Genomic DNA, 20,861 nt, shown 5'->3' with positions numbered 1-20,861 from the left:
TATTTTTTCGGAAACTTTATAGAATTATTTTTTTAAAAACTTTATAGAACATAACTTGACCATGGAAGAAGAAATAGAAAGATATTGTATATAGATTGGGAGCCCCACAATTTCCCATAACAAATTAAGGTACTTAAAAGCGAAAGTGATACATCAGTGTAGTGGACCCTTAACATTGATATTGAAAAAAACCTATAAAAAAGTGTGAGCTACTACGAAATGTCATAATTATCCACATTGTAAACTAAAATAAATACTACCAACATCTAAAAGAAATTTCAGCAAAATTGTACACTAATGTTTATGGTGACCAAATTACCAAGATGGCATGGATCGGTTGTGTACCTAGAGTTGTGAGAGAGAGGCAAAGGATAATGAGAAATAACTAGTAGTAACATATAGTTGAGGAAAATGAGTAGAAAAGAATTGACTAATAAAGGCTAAGGAATATAGGGTTTTGCTGCGACCTACAAAGTCCGCACTTCGCGGGAGCCGAACCTGCGTGCGCGCCTGCACCTCACGCTCTCTGAGCCTGCGTGGGAGCCGCTGAAGACCCTCTCGGGAGCCTGCGTGGGAGTCCGCTGAGAACCGAATTTTGTGCCTGCGGGGGTCCGCCGAGGGCCTGGCTCCAGGCTGCGGCCGCCCTGGCTGGAATTGGCCCGCCATGGAGGAGCCATCTCTCATTCCCCCTTCAACTTCTGCAACTGAGGCCTTTAAAACCCTCCTAGCCTCCCTGCCTAAGAAGAAATGCACGGAATCAGCGAAGTTTGTGAAAAGACTGGAGGATATTCCGGAGATCGCTCTTCCGCTGGAAGGACCGATTCAAGTAGCCCTCTCGATGGCAGATCAGGCTTTGGTAGGACAGTTTATAGGACTCTGGCCTTCACCAAAGACAACCGAGAACTGGGTTGCCAGGAACTGGGCACCTCTGATCCAAAACAAGGTAACCTCTTACTTCCTCGAGAGAGGCTACTTTTTGTTCGAATTCTCTGCAAAAGAAGACAAAGATTTAATTTTCAGGAACGACCCCTATTTCATGGGCCCCCAAGGGCTTTACTTAAATAAATGGACCCCAGACTTCGATCCGGCGATGGACGTGCCCACAGCGGTCCCGTTGTGGGTGAGGCTCCCAAATCTCCCTGTCCACTGCTGGAACTGGGACTCTTTGAAGCATATCGACAATACCCTGGGAAAATTCATAGATAAGGCCAACAGTAAGGACCAGTATGACTGTGCTAGAATCTGTGTGGAGGTAGATCTGGAAGTCGGACTGCCGGAAGCCGTCAAAATAGTGGTAGGTCCCTGGACCCACATACAGAAACTGGACTATGAGCAGCTGCCATTCAAATGCCGGAAGTGCCATGTCTACGGGCACTTTGCCAGGGACTGCCCGACTAAAGGAGTGGAAGAAAAAGGAAAGGACGAGGGATGGAACCAGGCAAAGCGATCCAAAACCTCTCACAGGAAGAATACAAATGGGGGTGCCAAAACCCACCAAGAGGGCATAGCTCAAAAATCAGTCAGGGAAAGTCAAGGGAATAAATTCGAAATCCTCGGATCTGAGATCATGAACACACATGAGACAGAAGTTCCAAAGGAGACCTCTCCCCCCAAAGCCTCCCCCTCCACCAAAAGCCCAGAGCCTTCCAAAGAAAAGGCTACAGAAGAAGAGGATGAAACCCAAGAGTCTGAAGAATCAGAGGAAGAAGGGGAAATCGGGGAATCCCAGAAGATCTACTCGTGGGCGCAAATCTGCAAAAGAAAAAAGAGAACAAGAAACCTACAAGGACAAGCTCCAGGGCAGCCAGCCAACGCTAGAGAAGCTTCTAGCCAAAACCCCGAAGGTGACAAGGATTCAAACACAGGGCTCTAAGGGAGCCCCCCAAGGCAGAAATAAATGATGAAAATAATCTCCTGGAATTGTAGGGGGATGGGTACCTCAGCTAAGGAAGAAGCAATGCACAGCTTAACAAGATTGGAATCCCCAGATATCCTCCTCATCCAGGAGACTAAATTGGAGGACTCAGCTTTCCTCCAAGCAAGCAAAAAATTTTGGAAAAAAAATGGAGCGCATGCAGTGTCTGCCCGTGGAGCATCGGGAGGGCTGGGGGCGCTCTGGAACTCAAATAAGTTTTCTCTAATTTCTGAGTCCCTCAACACTCATTGGATCTTTTTAAAAATGCAACACTTAGACTCAAAAGAGATTATATGTCTGTTCAATGTGTATGTTCCTAACAATGCAGGTGAGAAAAAAGATTGTTGGGACTCCATCAAAGGCCTAGCAGATATAGAAAACTTGGAAAATGTCATTATAGCTGGAGATTTAAACCTCACACTCCAAGCATTAGAAAAAAGAGGAGGTAGCATAGTCAGGGACCCGACAAGAGAATGGGCAGAAGACCTCATGCAAGATTGGGATCTGCTAGATATAAAACCAGTCTCAGGCACTTTCACTTGGTCAAACAAGAGAGTGGGGCCGGGACACATAGCAGCAAGACTTGACCGTTTTCTTGTCCAAAGCTCCTTCCTTCTCTTGGGGTTGGAGGCTAGAATGCACATTCTCCAAACCAGTGCCTCTGATCATAAGCCTATCAGTCTAGAGCTGACTCCCACTAAGGATTTAGGACCTATACCTTTCAGGTTTAGCTCCCTATGGATCAAAGAGCCTGATTTCCTGCATATGATTAGAGAGAGCTGGAAAGAGCCGGTCAAGGGGTCCCCCTTCTTTGTATGGGAGGAAAAACTTCGTAGGATCAAAAAAATGCTGAAAGGTTGGGTAAAGACATTGCCAAATCCTGCAGTGGACAGAAAAAAAAATTCAAAACGAATTGGAACTCCATCACCTACACCTGGAAGCTGCCGAAATCACCAAAGAGGAGTTAGATAAGGAAAACCTGTTGCAACACAAATTCCATAGAGCGTGCCTGGCAGAAGAAGAGTTTTGGAGACTCAAGTCAAGGAGTCTATGGCTAAAAGCTGGAGACCGTAATTCCTCCTTCTTCCACAAACAGGCCCAAGCTAGAAAATGCCGAAACAATATATCAGAAATAAAAAATGAGAACAACACCATAAAAGATTTTGACAGCATCAAGAAGGCAGCATCAAACCATTTTGGAAAAATGTATTCTGAAGATATGGGGATCAGCCAGACTGCCAAACTGATAGATGATGTTCCCAAACTCATAACTGCAAAAATGAACCAGATTCTGGAAAGTAAAATCTCAGCTAACGAAGTTAAAGATGCTCTGTTTGCAATGGAACCCGACAAAGCCCCGGGTCCGGATGGCTTCACGCCCAGGTTTCTTCAAACTTGCTGGCAAATAGTCGAGAAGGATCTTATGAAAATGATACAAAAATCCCAAGAGTGTCAAAAAATTGGGGGCAGCACAAACTCAGCGTTCCTGGCTCTCATTCCTAAAGAAAAAGGCGCTAACTCCTTCAACAGATTCTGCCCAATATCCCTATGCAACATCGGATACAAAGTGATCACCAAAGTTATAGCAAACAGATTGAAGAAAATCCTCCCTAAAGTCATCCCGGAGAACCAAGGTGGCTTCATTCAAGGCAGGCAGTTGGTAGACAATTTCATCTTGGTCCAAGAGGCGATCCACTCAAGCCTCCGACGGAAAGAAAAAGGTATGGTTATTAAACTCGACCTAGCAAATGCTTTTGATCGCGTAAGGCATAAATTTCTGTTTGATGTAATGCACAAGCTAGGTTTTGGACAAAATTTCATAAAATGGATCAGAGCTTGTATCTCCGAACCATGGATTGCTCCTCTAGTGAATGGCAGGGCTGCCGATTTCTTTAAAGCAACTAGAGGGCTGAGGCAGGGGTGCCCCCTGTCGCCTCTCCTTTTTGTTTTGCAGGCCTCTGTCCTCAGTTTCCACTTAAATAAGAAACAACAAGAACAAGAAATAGTTGGATTGGGCATAGCAAGAGGGATCAAATGCATCAATCATGCACTCTTCGCAGATGATACTCTGCTTCTTGGGGCTGCTTCTCATCTAGCGGCAAGGAAATTCAAAGAGGTGCTGGAAGATTACTGCCAAGCATCGGGCAACGAACTAAACAAGGGTAAGTGCCACGTATATTGCTGGAATGTATCAGTGGTTGCTGCCAACTCCATTGCCAGATGCCTGGGATTTGCAGCATCAGCTTCTTGGACTTCCTTCAAGTACCTCGGGCTGCCAATCTTCCACAAGAGGGCTACAAGTAAGGATTGGTCTCCACAGATAGAAAAATTCAAAAACAAAATGCAGGCCTGGGGGTCACATTGGCTCAATTTGGCAGGGAAATCAGTGTTAATAAAATCAGTAATAAGCAGCCTGCCTCTGTTTAAATTTTTTGTACTATTGGCACCAATGGGAGTCATTAAAAACATGGAGGAATTAATCAGAAAATTCCTTTGGAAAGGAGGCAAGAACAATGAAAAGAAACTCTCATTAGTAAACTGGGATATAGTTGCCAGGCCGCTACAAGAAGGAGGATTAAATTTCAAAAATTTAAGCACTCAGAATCTAGCATTGGGTGCTAAACTGATCTGGAAGATCATAGCACCAAAGCCTGGATGGGTCCAGTTGGTGTTGTGGCGAAAATATTTCAGAGGGCAGCGACTACGTTGTCTGGAGCAACCTAAAGAACAGATCAGATCCCCCCTCAGCAAGCTAATATTTAAAGTTGGGCCTCTTATCAGAGATAACGCTTATTGGATTCCCGGGAATGGCAAGCACATTAGAATCTGGGAGGATAGCATTATGAATAGACCTCCGATTGCAAACTCAAGTCTAAGGAAAGAACTGAAGGCGTGGATGGAAGAAGCGAATCTAAATACGCTATGGGACATATCTTCTTGGCATGGAGACAGTTGGGCAGGCTGGAAAACGCCCAACGTTCCAGCTGCGTGGTTACCAGATTATGCAACGCTTCTTCAGATGCTTCATGGAGCTGCCCCTATCCACGCGAGAAGGAAAGATTCGAGAGGTTGGGGAGCGCATCAGACAGGATATTCAGTGTCTCAGGGCTATGCCAAGATCACGGAGAGACCCCACGTCCCCCCCAATCCGGCGCCTTGGAAAGGTATCTGGAATTTTCCTACTATCCCAAAGATTGATTTTTTCTGCTGGCTGTTATGCCATCAAAAAATCCTAACAGAGGATAGACTGCTGAAAAGGGGATTTCTTGGTCCTTCAAGATGCGTTCTATGTAAAGAAAACTCCGAATCTGTTGTCCATATTTCTCTGGAATGCAAATTTACAGTTCAAATCTGGCAGGAGCTCCTTGGAACGCAGAAACTGATGCCCAACCTCCCCCACGCAGTTCCAGATTTGTTTGTTGGGTGGTTGACTAGATATCCAGGACCAGGCCCAAAAAACAAGATTGTCAAATTTGCTTGGACTGCCCTGCCCAAATTTATTAGCTGGCAAACCTGGTTGGAGAGGAATAGGAGGATCTTCAGGGACAAGGAACAGAACTATAAAGTAGTTGCACACACAGTTAAAGGACAACTAAATGAGTGGCTGAGTGATAAAGATGACGACTCAAATTTAAGCCAGCATGACATGGAGTTCGGAGCAGCTCTCAATCTAAAATTTCAAAAGTCTACAATATCTCCTCTATGCCTTAAAGACTGGCAAATAAGGAAAAACGAAGAAGAATTTCAAGCTTGGTTGAATAATCAAACTCTTCCTTTCTTGTTCTTTGATGGAGCAGCCAAAGGAAATCCAGGAAGGGCTGGAGCAGGAGGCATAATCATAAATCCAAAAGAGCCTTCCACTCACAGATTTGCTTGGGGTCTAGGCCTCACCACAAGCATTCAAGTGGAAGTCATGGCGCTGTTCCAAGGGATCAAAACACTGAGGGACATGGGACTCACAGAAGCAACTGTGCTGGGAGATTCCCAAATCATTATAAATGTAATGGTGAACAATGCAAATCTAGCAGATCTACGACTGGCAAGGACAATTTCAAGAATCAAAAGCATGATAAAACACATGAAGCTGACATTTTTCCATATTCTAAGAACAAATAACAAGGAAGCAGATGTAGAAGCAAATAGAGCAGCCCAGCTAGATGCTGGATCTATCCTTAGAGATAATGAACTCTCCTGGGACCCAATCCCCTAAAAAATCTCTATGTTCTTCCGTCTTTTGCTAAAGCAGTTTGTTTGTATCCATAAGCTAGGGAAGATAGCAGGAAAAGATCATGTGAAAAATTGTAAAAAAATGCGATTCAAAAGTGTTTGTGGCATGCTCAGCTGGTTGGAGAGATTCCAAGAAACCAGTATCAGATTTTGTAATCGAACTCATGGTATTTTGCTAGACAGTTAATGAAAGTCCCATAACCGTTTTTGTAAAAAAAAAACATATAGTTGAGGAAAATGACGAGAAATGCAATGAATGACCATGAAAGTGTTGGAAAAGACGACATTAGGTCCTCGATGCTCACATAATTGATTGAAAGAAGACATTAAATTCTAGATGCTTACATAATTAATTGAAACCTGTAAAACCTCCTTTCTTGAAAAAAAAGAAAAAAGAAAAGGAGAAATCAATAGCCACCAGCAACGATGATAAAAGATGTCCCATTATGAAACAACATCAATTTTCATTAAATATTTAAGCAAATCTAAATATAATAATTCAAAACTATTTTATTTACATATTTTTATTTTTTAAACCATATTTTTAACAATTTAAAATTACTTTCATTATATATTTTTATTAGCTCTCTAAATTAATTCAAAAAAAACCTAATTGCAATCTAAAATCATAAAAGCTAATAAATTTCTGATTCCAAAAAAATACAATTAAAAAAATAAATGCCCCATTACCCCAACGTCATACCCTAAATTCACAACTAATTATCAAGAGAATTTTATATTTTTCTACTAAATAACACCCAACAATTATAGTGTTGTTTGGAAATTGAAAGGTGAATGGACTTAAAAAAACGTCTGAGTAACAAGGAGATGGAAACTCTTATTTTCACTTCTATTGCAATATTAATGCGCCATGACATGCGGGGCGATAGCTAGATATAACGTGATAACTAGAGGAAAAAAAACGGCGCGCGTTATATCTGGCTATCGCCCCGGCATGTCAGGGCGCATTAATATTGCAATAGAGGTGGAAATAGCAGTCTCCCAAAGAGATGACCCTCTGTAACATAAATACAGTAGCTAAATGTCAAACAGCAAAATATATCTAACAAGATGTTAAAAAATAAAATATATGTAAATATCAAACAGCAAATGAAAATGTAAACTACTAAACTGATTATCGATTTAATTATAAACCACTATTAGAGTAAAAAATCAATAAAATGTTTTGATTTAATGTAAATGTGTCAAGCCGTAAAATACGTGTATTTTGCAATAAGAAAAAATAATTTTTAATTCATAAATTTAATAGTTTTTTTTCGCAAGACCATAAGTTAATAATTCGAAGATTTAAAAATCAAATCTGAGTAATTAAAAATTAGATGAATTTTATTAAATTATGACATAACTGCACACATTAAATATAAACAGGTTACATGTTAAAATTATGACACAACTATATGCATCGTTGTTAAAAGCATGTGCAGCGAACCTGAAATGTTAAATATTTTCTTCATAGTAAGATTAAAAAAAATGTACATGTCTCTCGCAAATTAATTTAACATATATTTATTCAAATTTCCAACAAATAAAATTTTAAATGATTTAATTTTTTTAAATTAAAAATATTTGTATATTTCATCTAAAAATATATGTGTTTTTGGCTTAAAAAATTTATAGCTACTTTTTATTATTTCAAATATAAAGCATTTATTATGTCACATATATAAATTTGCATTACACACATTTTTCATTGTGTTATTCATAAAAATTAATTCTTATTTCTTTTACAATGTTTATTTTCTTTTTATAATAGCAAGAATTAAAAAACAATTTTGATTTTTAAAATTAAGTTTAATCACTTTTTTATAATATTTTAATTTTCTTATATTACAATTTCTTAATAAATATAATCTAATAATATTTTAAATATTATTCTGATTTCGCTAAATGGTCTCTTCTTATCTATCTAGTTTTTAATAGTAGTTTTTTTAATATTTAATAGATTAAATCTAGAAGAGGCAGTTTAATTGGTGATTGTCATGTTATGAAAAATTATTTATCAATGTTTAAATCCCCTGTGGGTCAAGGCAACTCCATATATATATATATAAAATAATTTTGTATTAAAATTTTAAAAAAGTAAATTGATATTTTTGTGTTGAGGTGATAAAGATGTTGTGTTGTAATGTCATTTTAAACATTGAACTCAGTCAAAATAAAAGAAAATAAGGATAACCCTATGTTAAAATAAAAATTCTAAGTTATTATTTTTATTTTTATTTATTTTTGTCGAGTAGTTAAGGTAAAATTGACTTGGTCAAGTTTCAGGTGGTTTTTGAGCTCCAAGTTTATGAGAACCTACTATTGATCCATGTTATTCACGTGGAATATAGCATATTTAAAAGGGGAATTAAACTAGCCTAGGTTTGCATATCAATAGATTTGATCCATCTCTGAACTTGGTAGATTTGGAGTTAAGATAGATCTAGTTCAATTTCCCCTTTAAATAGGCTATATTCCACATAAATACCATGGGTCAATACCATGGGCCATTTTTATTTTTTTATTATTATTTTATATTTATAAAATTGTTGAATTGAGGCTTCTGTGATCCATAATATTTGAAAGAATAACTTCGGCGTAAATCACATGTAGACATACATTTGTCGACGCGTTTCGAACCAACTTAGCATGATAAATAGTCTGAGCAGAGCCTCCAACGGCTAAATTGACTAACAGCTAATTTTGACCTTAGGACCCAGGTCAAATTCTTATTTATTAATTTAATATTATTATTATAATTAATATTATTATTTTTATGGAAATAAGTTAAATTAGGTAAAATGGTTGGTTTTAAAAGGGAATATGTTTATTTATTTAAATTTAAATTTATATATATATATATATATATATATATATATATATATATATATATATATATATATATATAATACTATTAGGTTATTAAGGTAAAAGTTAGGATTAATAATTTCAATGGTTGGTTTGAAAAGATAATTTATTTATTTATTCAAATTATTAAATAATTATTATTGGTATTATAGTTGCTGCTATAAGGCTATACGAGAATGTAATTGCCAAGCTAAAGAACAATGAGGGGTGGTCAAAAGATATTAAGTGTAACATCGGAGTTAAACAAGGTTGCCCCCTCTCCCCTACTCTATTTGGCATTTACATCGATAAGCTCGAAGGTTATTTAGAAGAAGCAGGATGTGGTGGCACAATCTTAGCTGGGATAGTTATTATCCTTCTTCTCTATGCTGACGATATTGTTCTTTTGGCAAGGTGCCCTTCTGATCTTGATAAGCAACTCAAGCTTCTTAAGGATTTCTGCTCTACCATGGGTATGACTATTAACACAGACAAAACAAAAGTTATGATTATCAAATCCAAGAAGGACACTTGCGCTAATTTTATGTATGACAATAATAACTTGGAGGAAGTGTATTCTTACAAGTACCTAGGAATTGATATCCATCACAAGCTCAACTGGGACCATAGCATTGAGAAAAGGATCAATGGGGGATGGAAAGCTTATTTTGGCCTTGAAAATAATTGTAAAACAGCAAACCTCGTAATGTGGGATAAAAAGAAGTTCCTCTTTGAAACTTTAGTCACTCCTGTTATCTTATATGGCTGTGAAGTTTGGGGCTGTAGCATCTCCAGAGAATCATGGAGGAAGATTGAGCAAATCCAAAAGCGTTTTATAACTTATAACCTGAAAATTAAAAGTAATACACCCTATCCTATTCTCCTTATAGAAGCAGGTCTTTCTCCTATTGAGAGCCTAGCTATGCGCAGGTTTCTGTTGTACAAGCACAAGCTCAATAACATAGACAATCATAGACTTCCTAAGCTAGCTTTAAATTCCAGCCAAAACCACCTAAGGCTTAACCGAGGATGGCATAAGGACACAAGGGCCTGGCTAAACTATTGGGAGATCAATGAGAATGATGCTTTGCAAAACATAAATAACATTAAAGATATTGTTACTTCTAAGTTCAAAGAAAAATTGTGGTGTGAGAAAGATTTAGCGTCTAAAAGAAAATTAAGTTATTATAAGAAGGTCATCAACCCCACCCTTCAAGATCAAAAGTATCTCTCTATTCTAACTAGCTCAAAGAAGAAAATTAATATAGCAAAGATTAGAACGAATTCTTATGAGCTCCATAGTGAAACTGGCCGCTGGGTAGTTCCTAAAACGCCATGGATGGAAAGGATCTGCCATATTTGTGAGAATAGGAGCATCGAGGATGAAAACCACTTCCTCTTAGAGTGCCCTACATACAACCACATTAGATCTCAATTTCACAACCTTTGTTACAATACTGACCTTCCTAACCTTTTACAATGCCAAAATTATAGTGAACTCGGGAGGCTTCTCTCCAAGCTTTTTGAGCATAGGAATAAAATCTTAAATCAAAATAAATAATTTGTCTTTTTAGGTCCGATAGATCATTATTTGGTCTCAGCGGATGTTAACCATCATCATCATCATCATCATATTAAAATCATAATATTAGGTTGACTAGTATTTTTTTATTCAATAATAATTCAATGGTTAGTTTATTTATATGGAAGTTAGTTAAAATATAATTTTAAGGTTAAAAATGTAATTATTTATTTATTTAACTTATTTATTAACAATTATATATATATATATATATATTCTATAGTTTCGTTTTTTCTGCCCCTCCAATTTTTTTTTTTTTAGCATCCTAATATTAAAATATATATGAGTTCTGGCGATTCTGCGTCCTGCTGCACTCACCCCTGACCTGATCTTTCCTGCGCGCCTGCGCCTGGCAGCGTTGCTACTAGGCCTGCGCCCTCCCGCTGCTGATCCCCTCTTCGACTGGGGCCTCCTGCCCTTCTCTACCTTTGGGCCTCCTGCCCTTCCCCGCCCTCGGGGCCTCCGCTGGTGCTCCGCCTGAACCCTTCGATCATGCCTGAAATGGATCCGCCTTCTCAAGAACAGGAAGACCTGGAAAAATCGTTCGCTTCTCTCATCCCGGAGAATGCTGCAGGAAAAATCCGCCCTACAGCTTCTAAGTTCATCAAGAAGCTAGATGAAATCCCGGAAGTCTCGCTCCCTCCTACCCTCCCGAGGAGAGCTGCAGTCGCCTTAGCAGAACGTGGCCTGGTCGGTCAGTTCACGGGCTTATGGCCTTCTCCTCGCTCAGTACAACGTTGGGTCGAGAGAAACTGGAACTCGATGGTGCAAGGAAAAATAGCAATCAGGTTCTGTGGGAGGGGGTTTTTCACCTTCCTTTTTGAATCAATGGAGGACCGTAATCTCATTTTCAGAAACGGTCCCTATTTCATGGACTCCAGGGGCCTTTATCTTAACAGATGGACCCCTGATTTTGACCCAGAGATGGACGTCCCCAACGCTGTCCCCGTCTGGGTTCGCCTGCCTCATTTGCCGCTTCATTGCTGGGGAGACGAATCAGTGAAAGCCATAGGGAATGCAGTAGGGAAATATATTGACAGATCTGAACCAAGGGAGAACATGCATGCCTGTGCACGGATATGTGTCGAAGTAGATCTGGGTAAGGGACTGCCGGAAGCAATCAAACTCAAAGTTGATCAGTGGACGCACATACAGCAAGTGGACTACGAGCAGCTGCCATTCAAGTGCAAGGTATGTCACGAATATGGGCATTTTGCCAATAGATGTAGTAAATCTAAATCAAATGTTTCCGAAGGCAATGTAGAAGCTCCTGAAGAAGCTTGGGAAATAGTCAAGAAGAAAAAATCAAACCCCCCTCCAGGCACGTCCTCAAAGCCCCCCATTGAAACCCCCTCCCCCCCCTCCCATCCCTCTGGATCTGGTCCTTCCTTCCCTTCCTCCTCCAATCCCTTTGAAACCTTGTCTGCAGAAGAACCCCCATCCCCCCCCCCCATCCCCGAGAGGCCCCGTGGTATCCCCTTCCCATATCTCTCCCCCCCAGCCCTCCCCTCCCCCAACAGTGGAAAGAATCTTAACCAGGAACAAATCAAAGGAAAACAACCTCTCTACCGACCCTCCCAGAAAAGTTGGAAGGAAATCTAACAAAGAGATAAGGGATGAGAACGCTGCAAAAGAAATGGCCACCGGGACCCAACAACCAATGGACACATATCTAGATAAGACTAAAGGAAGTGGAGAAAAGATGAAAGAGAAAAGTGGGGCTCCCAATAAACAAGGTAAATGATGATTTTGGTCTCCTGGAACTGTAGGGGGATGGGCTCCTCCCTAAAAGCAAACGCAGTCCGAGATCTTCTCAAATCTGAACATCCAGACTTTCTCCTTCTCCAGGAGACCAAAATCACGGAACAGGAATTCCAAAACAGCATGAAAAAAAGCAGAAGCTATGTAGGAATAGCATCGAGCGCAGCTGGCGCCTCAGGAGGCATAGGGACAATATGGGACAAAAACAAATGGAAACTTAAAAACCAAAGGCAGAACAGATGGTGGATAAGATCAGACATGCAAAATATAGCCACGACAGAAGAATACTCAATATACAACATCTACGCACCCAACCACTATAGAGATAAAGCCTCATGTTGGGATTCAATCACCTCAGATCTAATGACTGCTCCGGAAAGGAACATCTTCCTGGGAGGCGACCTAAATCTTATAAGGAACGCTGATGAGAAGCTGGGAGGAAACTTCTTTGCTGATCCCTCAAGAGACTCCCTAGAAGAAATTATTCAAGCTCATAATTTAGTGGACATACCTCCACAAAATGGTCGTTTCACTTGGTCGAATAAAAGAACAGGCAGTAATAACATAAAGGAGAGGCTTGATCGTATCCTGGCTCAAGAGGGAATAGTGGCAAATTACCCAAGTATCCAAAGCAAAATTATTCAAGGTTACATTTCAGATCATAAACCAGTGGCTTTGACACTGGATAAAGGGAAAAACATGGGACCGCTTCCTTTTAAATACAACAAGGCCTGGGACAGCAGCGAAGAATTTAGAAGCCTGATAAAGGAACAATGGGCAAAAGAAATTTCGGGCTCTCCTCATTTCATCTGGGAAGCTAAGCTCAAATCTCTCAGGATTGCCATCAAACAATGGGCAAGAAATCATGCAACAGAGGAAGGCAAAAAAAGAATCGACCTCCAAGCGAAGTTGGAGCAATGGAACCAAGAAAAAGAAAGATGCCAGGACACAGAAGAAGATCAGGCCAAAGAAAATGAATTATATAAAGAGCTGTATAAACAGAACAGAAGGGAGGAGGAAGAGCAAAGGCAAAAGTCTCGTTGTCTTTGGCTCAAATCCGGAGATAAAAATACCTCTTTTTTTCACAACAGCCTTAAACTTAGGCGAGCTGGGAATCATATAGAAAGAATAATGATGGAAGGAAGTGAACTCAGAGAGCAAGAGGAAATAAAGGATGCAGCGTCCCGACATTTCCAAGCTCTCCTAACAGCTGATCCTCAATACACGGAAAATCCGGATTTCCTTAGCATAATTGAAAACAAAATCTCAGAAGCTCAAAATGCCGAGTTGGATAAGGAGATAACGACAGAGGAAATTGAGTGGTCAATTTTCAGCATGGCTTTGGACAAGGCCCCGGGCCCTGATGGGTTCACAGTGGCTTTTTACAGAAACCATTGGGAGATCATCAAAAAGGATTACACCAGAATGGCAAAGAATTTCTTTAAGAAATGCAAAATGGGCAGCAGCATCAAATCTTCCCACTTAGCCCTCATTCCCAAAGACCCCAATCCCCAATCCTTTGATAGATTCCGACCTATATCCTTGTGCAATGTCTCCTATAAAATCATCACCAAGATATTAGCTAACAGGTTAAAAAAACTTCTCCCTTCCATCATCTCTGAGAACCAAGGAGGCTTCGTCCCTAGAAGACAAATAACGGACAATGTCATTCTTATTCAGGAGGCAATCCACAACAGCATAAATAGGAAGGAAAGGGGCATGATCATCAAGCTAGATATGGCGAATGCCTTTGACCGAGTTAATCATAAATTTCTCCAGGCAGTCCTAAAGAAATTCGGCATCTCTGAGCTCTTCATCAGCAGGGTCATGGAATGCATTTCATCCACCTGGACAGCTCCCCTCATTAATGGCAGGCCCAGCAATTTCTTCAAAAGCTCAAGGGGCTTGAGGCAAGGATGCCCGCTATCCCCCTTCCTCTACATCATCATGGCAGAAACTCTAAGTATACACCTGGAGAATCTGCGCAGGCTAAAAGAAATAACAGGGGTAGACATAGTTCGGGGAACCAAGGGGATAAACCACTCCCTCTTCGCTGATGATACTCTTCTAATTGGAGGCGCCTCAAGTCTCATGGCCCGGAGGTTCAAGAAAACATTGGAACTCTTTCTTCAAGCCTCTGGAGGTAGGCTAAACAATAACAAGTGTATGATTTACACATGGAATGTCCCCAGACATATCATTCAGAGAATCTCCACAATCTTGGACATCCCTGCACAAAGGAACTGGACACATTTCATGTACCTGGGGTTACCCTTAGCCAAGGAAACGATCAAAACTGAAATCTGGGTCAAGATAATTGAGAAGCTGAGAGGGAAGCTTCAGAGCTGGGGAGTGTCTTGGCTCAACTTGGCGGGCAGAACAATCCTCATCAAGGCCATCCTTTCAGCTCTTCCAATCTATCAGTTTGCAACTACTCTCGCCCCGGCCAGCATTCATAAACACATGGAACTACTTATCAGAAGCTTCTTGTGGCAGGGAGGAAGGCAAGATTCAAAAAAGTTCAGCCTGGTAAAATGGGATCAGGTCATCCTTCCCTTCGAGAAAGAAGGGCTCGGAATAAGAATCCCAAGATTTGCCAATATGGCCATGGGTTTTAAATTGATCTGGAGAATCCTAAATGAAAAAGGAGCTTGGTGGACAGAGGTCATAAAAAAGAAATACCTGAACAGGGCCAACTCCAATATCCTTTCAGAAATCATTATTGACAGGCAGTGCACCCCAGTTTGGAAGCTAATCAAAAAAACTCTTCCTCAATTCAAAGCATGTATCTCAAGAGTCCCGGGCAATGGCAGAAATATCAACATTTGGGCGGACAGAATAATGGGCTCAGAAGCAAGGGAAGCTATTCCTAATTTCAGGCCCTTGCAATGGTGGATGACAGAGGAAAATTTCAAGACACTTTATGACATCTCTTCTTGGGACCACAACAGTTGGATAGGCTGGAAGTCTATCCCCCTCCCTAACGACCTTAAGAATCTTTGGGATGAATTCAAGTCAACACTCACAGGCTCAGCTCCCATTAACAGAATGTCAGAAGATAAATATGTTTGGGACTCCAACGGTGGCAGCTACACATTCAAAAAGGGTTATAAAATCCTTCAAAATGTTTTAGCAATAAACAACTGGCCTCTCCACAAAGTGGCTTGGAAAATTGAATGCCTTCCCAAGGTAAAATTCTTCAATTGGACCCTCCTAAACAGTAAAATTCTCATTGCGGAAAATATAAGGAAGAAGGGTATACATGGCCCATCAATTTGCTGCTTGTGTAGGGCAGCGGAAGAAAGCAGTAACCACCTTTTTATAGAGTGCTCCTTTGCGCGAACTTGCTGGAAACTCATCACTAGCCCGCTGATCATAGGCGACCTCCCCAACCAGATCACACTCCTTCAGAAAAATTGGGGAAGAAGTTACCCTCACCCCAAAAAAGGTAAGATCCTGGCTAAAAGGTTGTGGAACAGCATACCCCCAAACCTCTGTTGGCAGATATGGAACGCCAGAAACAAATGCATTTTCAATAATAAGAATCCCAACATCCCCAGCACCTTGGCAAAAGCAATTGCGCTCGTCTCAGAGACCATTGGGGCAAATGGAATAACCCATGTTGGCTCGGAACCGGGAGACCCAAGAGAAAAAGAGTGGATGAGTAAATTCAGCTATGAAGCAAGAATTCAAAAAACAGTAAGCACAGGAAAAGGAAATTCTGATTGGAAGCTGAGAGGGACCAAAGAGGAAATCAGAGACTGGATACAAAACCAAAGGAGACCCTCCCTTCAATTTGACGGGGCATCAAAAAACAACCCGGGTCAAGCTGGAGCTGGAGGAATCATCAGAGACACCCAAGGAAAAACCATAGTTATCTATGAATGGGGATTGGGATCTATGTCCAATAACAAGGCAGAGGCCTATAATCTCCTCCTAGGAACTTCTATAGCAAGAAAACTCGGCCTCCAAAACCTGCTAATTATGGGAGACTCAGCTATTATCATAGCCGCCATGATCTCTGGGAAGGATTTCAAACAAATGGCCCTGAACAGCATCAAATGCAGGATCTTGGAAAATACCAGGGGAATAAGCGGGGTCATCTTCAAGCACGTTCTAAGAGGAAGCAATACGGAGGCTGATGATCAGGCCAACAAGGCAACAAGCAGACAGACAGGCCAGGTCAGAGAAAATGATGAAGTTTATGACAAAGCCATGCCTTAAGCCACCCTACCCAGGGAAAATTTTAAGAACCCCCCTTAAATTTATAAATATAATAAATGGGCGAATCTCCATGGTATATAAGAAAAATGGAAGGCGATTTTATCAATAATATAATATGTATATATAATTTTTTGGCGAATCTCTCACCAGGCATGGCGGATATTTTACTCAATTATAAAATCTTGTAAGATCTTGGCGAGTCTTTCACTAAATAATAAAACTTTGTAAAGTCCTAGTGAATCTTAGCATATGCTACATGCTGGTTTAATTCCCCCATTTAAATAGGCTACATTCCAGGTGAATACCATGGGTCAATACCATGTGCCATTTTGGTGAATACCATGAGTCAATACCATGTGCCATTTTTATTTTTATTAATTCTAATATTAGGGTTAATGATGGTTTTTTGCATGGTATTAATAACAATCTAGTCCATGGTATTTGTCCCATATTATTTTTGCCATAGGTTTCACCTAAATATAACCCATTTTTTGAGTGTTCGTAAATATAAGGTGACTTATGGAGTAAATATAAAAAAATGTTTTATTTGTTTGCCATACCTCTCGTTTATTTATATTTTTATTAATTTACCATACCTCTTTTACAAATATGGTGTTTGGCTCATAGGATTCACTTAAATAAAACCTCTTTCTTGAGCCTTCATAAATAGAACGAGGGTTATGGACTAAATATAAAAAGAGGTTTTATTTATTTACGATATGTCTCGTTTATTTATATTTTTATTTATTTACCATACCTTTTGAGTAAGTATAAAAAGACGTTTTATTTATTTACCATACCTCCACTTTACTTATATTTTTATTTGTTTACACCCTTACATGTATATAAGGTGACTTATGGAGTAAATATAAAAAATGTTTTATTTATTTACCATACCTCTCATTTATTTATATTTTTATTAATTTACCATACCTCTTTTATAAATATGGTACTTGGCCCATAGGATTCACTTAAATAAAACCTATTCTTGAAAATGGGCGAATGGATTCACTTAAATAAAACCTATTCTTGAAAATGGGCGAATGGAAGGTTGTAAGTCCTAATTTCAAGGGCTAAATTTACCTTTTTTACCCTCTCCCTTAAAATAAGGTGGGCTATTTGAGGTGATTTGTAAAAATGTACTATGATACAAAATATTCGCCCACTAAAAATTTAAAACCCCTTAATTTCGCCAAAGGGCGAACATTCGCCCCTAAAATTATCCTTGACCCTACCCCATCCCCTCATCTCAGAATCCGAGTAACCCCAGGCATCATTCCCCTCGAAATTGGCTCTTCATCAAATCTCCTTATCCCCTCCAAAATCTCCTCGACTGCGCAAAACTGTACCTCAAAAGCCAAATCCGCCCCCCTGACTTGGTTCACATCATCTCTCTCTGTCTCAACATAGAATATCATGCGTTCACGGCAGACATTCTCTGGCTTTGCGTTCGGGACCATCCCCTCTGTACCCTCTCCGCACGCAGCAAAATCTTATCAGGGGATCCCAATCCTTTCAAGAGCCGACCCTCTCAGCATTGGTTCAAGCATCTGAGGAACCTCTTTCTCCCTATTTATAGCAGCTTGGGCCTCAGCGATCCCTCACTCTGCAGCGCTGCAAGGATCCTTCATTGCGCTCTCATCAAGTATAGGCTTCCTCCTGAAGCAGATCGCAATCATTGGGAACTCGACCTCCGTTCCCCGACTGTGGTAATCTCTGGTTTATTTAATGCTGTTTCAAACTTTGCTAACGAGTGGTTTCTTGGCTGTAGCAGCGCTCCTCGAATCCCCCTGCTCCCGAGTTTTCTCATTCCTCCCCGTGTCTCCCCACCCCTTCCTTCTCTGATCCATCCACTCCCTCATACCGCTTCCCTTCCTGGTACTTCCTTCCTCCTCGGATTCTGTCTGTCTCCCCTTTTTGCTGACTTTTTTCCCCAGTTCACCAAGATGGCGGATCAGCACGACCAGCCAAATGCTCAGGAGCCCGCCCAAAATCCTTTAGACAGGATCTTCAACAACGAATGCACTATGTGCAAAACGCATACATTCATGATCAATAGATTCGTCAAGCATTTCAATGAACTAAAGGAAGATTATCAGGCAGATAGCAGATCGAAACGGAAGAAGCTGGAGAAGCGAAAAGCAGAAATTGAAGCCTTGAAGGAGAGGTGCAGCCATCTGGAGGAAGCCATAGAGCATATCAGAACTCTCACTCAGAGTTTTCAAGCGGAGGCTTCAACTAAAGCCAGCGCCAGGAAGGATCCCCTCCCCGATGACTCGGTCACTCAGAATCTTCCCTAGGAGCTATGGAATGTAAATTTTGTTGGTTAGGTGGTTCTTTTGTTCGGCAATATAGCCGTTACTTCTTTACTTTCAGTTATCATAGAGGTAGCAATGAGGAAAAAGGGTCTGCGCACCCGGTTTTGATCCTCATCGCCCAAACTTATCATGTCTATGTACTAAAACTCTGTATCTGAGGTTTTTATAATATACAAGTAGGCAATTCTGTTAAAAAAAAATAAAAAAATATTAAAAAATATATAATATTAGCAATAAATAATTAAATAAATTACCTTTTTAAACTAACCTTACATTATTTATTTTAACTTAATTAATTAATTAATTATTATTATTATTTTTTATTAATAAATATATTATTAAATTACTTTTTTAAATTATATATATATTTGATTATTAATAAATAGATTATTTAATTACTTTCTCAACCTATAATTAATATATATATATATAGTTTTAATAATAATTATTAAATAATTTAAATAAATTAATTAAATTATCTTTTTAATCTAACCATTAATCCTAACTTTTACTTTAATAACTTAATATTATAACTTTAATTATAGAATATATATATATATATATATATATATATATATAATTGTTAATAAATAAGTTAAATAAATAAATAATACATCTTTAACCTTAAAATTATATTTTAACTAACTTCCATATAAATAAACTAACCATTGAATTATTATTGAATAAAAAAATACTAGTCAGCCTAATATTATGATTTTAATTAAATATATATATATATAATACCAATAATAATTATTTAATAATTTGAATAAATAAATAAATTATCGTTTCAAACCAACCATTGAAATTATTAATCCTAACTTTTACCTTAATAACCTAATAGTATTATATATATATATATATATATATATATATATATATATATATATATATATATTAATTTAAATTTAAATAAATAAATATATTCCCTTTTAAAACCAACCATTTTACTTAATTTAACTTATTTCCATAAAAATAATAATATTAAATTAATAAATAAGAATTTGACCAGTTAGTCAATTTAGCCGTTGGAGACTCTGCTCAGACTATGCTAAGCTCGATCTGTTTCTTCAACTTGTCTTGACGATGAACCACACTAGTTGGTTCGAAACGCGTGGACAAATGTATGTCTACATGTGATTTACGCAGAAGTTATTCTTTCAAAAATTTATAAAATTATTTTTATTTTATTTCGACGGAGTTAAAATGTATATATTACCATGTGATGATTGACGCTATGTGATTCATTTCACTAGTTTCAATCTCACTTTCTCACTCCTGTGAGCATCACCCGATGCAATGAGTGCTAAGTGGTGTTAAGTGGACTATTAAAAAATCATGAGAAATTAGTTAGTTACAACTACCTCTCATAAAAATAGTCATAGATCCCAAAATGATAACTAACATGCATATATTGCATTAATATTTTTATTTTATTTTATTTTATTTTTATCTAATTTAACTTGATCAAAATGTTAACAATATATTACACCATCTCTACCATATATAATTTTTATCCATCTCAATGTTTTAAGATAATTGTTTATCTCATTATCCCAATGAAAATATCTACATATCTTAAAAATATTAACTATTTCATAATGTCTTACCAGATTTTCTATAACAAATTTCTCTTTTAATTAATACTTGGTCCACCTAAAGTAAATATTAAATGCTTATTAGGAATAAAGTGGAAATGCCAAAATTAAAAGAAAAACTGAAAACATAAAATATTTCAACTCAATCACTATTAAAAATATAAATTTTAATTAATTTTCTTCTAATATATACTTTAATTAATTTTTTTCTAAAATATTTTGTAAATAAGATATAAATCACATAAACCTAAATTTTGATAATATAAAAATTCTTAAAGAAATAAAAACCTACATTTTGATAATATAAAAATTCTTAAAGAAATAAAAACCCACGTAAGCCTAAATTCTGATAATGTAAAAACTCTTAAAGAATAAAAATCCAAATC

General features: G+C 38.5%; 2 protein-coding genes across 2 annotated transcripts; both read left to right on the top strand.

Moving 5' to 3' along the window:
* The first annotated feature begins 664 nt into the window (after positions 1–664).
* LOC149236756 (uncharacterized) lies at positions 665–6,125 on the top strand. The gene is made up of 4 exons (XM_089369020.1): positions 665–1,529; positions 2,244–2,707; positions 2,802–3,636; positions 3,718–6,125. Exons 1-4 carry the CDS (start codon positions 665–667, stop codon positions 6,123–6,125), a joined length of 4,572 nt encoding a protein of 1,523 aa, XP_089225146.1.
* Positions 6,126–11,066: 4,941 nt separating this feature from the next.
* Positions 11,067–16,559, top strand: LOC149236755 (uncharacterized). Its single transcript, XM_089369019.1, has 2 exons — positions 11,067–11,673; positions 12,694–16,559. The coding sequence occupies exons 1-2, from the start codon at positions 11,067–11,069 to the stop codon at positions 16,557–16,559; spliced, it is 4,473 nt and encodes a 1,490-aa protein (XP_089225145.1).
* Positions 16,560–20,861: the final 4,302 nt, after the last annotated feature.

This window comes from Pinus tabuliformis, chromosome 8, assembly GCF_031772625.1.
Source record: "Pinus tabuliformis cultivar Carrire ecotype Pingquan chromosome 8, CPIR1, whole genome shotgun sequence".
Classification (NCBI taxonomy): Eukaryota; Viridiplantae; Streptophyta; class Pinopsida; order Pinales; family Pinaceae; genus Pinus; species Pinus tabuliformis.
Note: the sequence above shows the minus strand (reverse complement) of the source record. Positions and strands in the feature narration are given on the sequence as shown.

Bases quoted from the DNA above. Each gene is read 5' to 3' on its own strand.
- LOC149236756 (XM_089369020.1), top strand. From the start codon at position 665: ATGGAGGAGCCATCTCTCATTCCCCCTTCAACTTCTGCAACTGAGGCC. The intron at 2,708-2,801 runs GTCAAGGGGTCC...CAAATCCTGCAG, and splicing joins GAGAGAGCTGGAAAGAGCCG to TGGACAGAAAAAAAAATTCA. The intron at 3,637-3,717 runs GTATGGTTATTA...TGCACAAGCTAG, and splicing joins CCTCCGACGGAAAGAAAAAG to GTTTTGGACAAAATTTCATA.
- LOC149236755 (XM_089369019.1), top strand. From the start codon at position 11,067: ATGCCTGAAATGGATCCGCCTTCTCAAGAACAGGAAGACCTGGAAAAA. The intron at 11,674-12,693 runs GTAAGGGACTGC...CAATCACCTCAG, and splicing joins ATGTGTCGAAGTAGATCTGG to ATCTAATGACTGCTCCGGAA.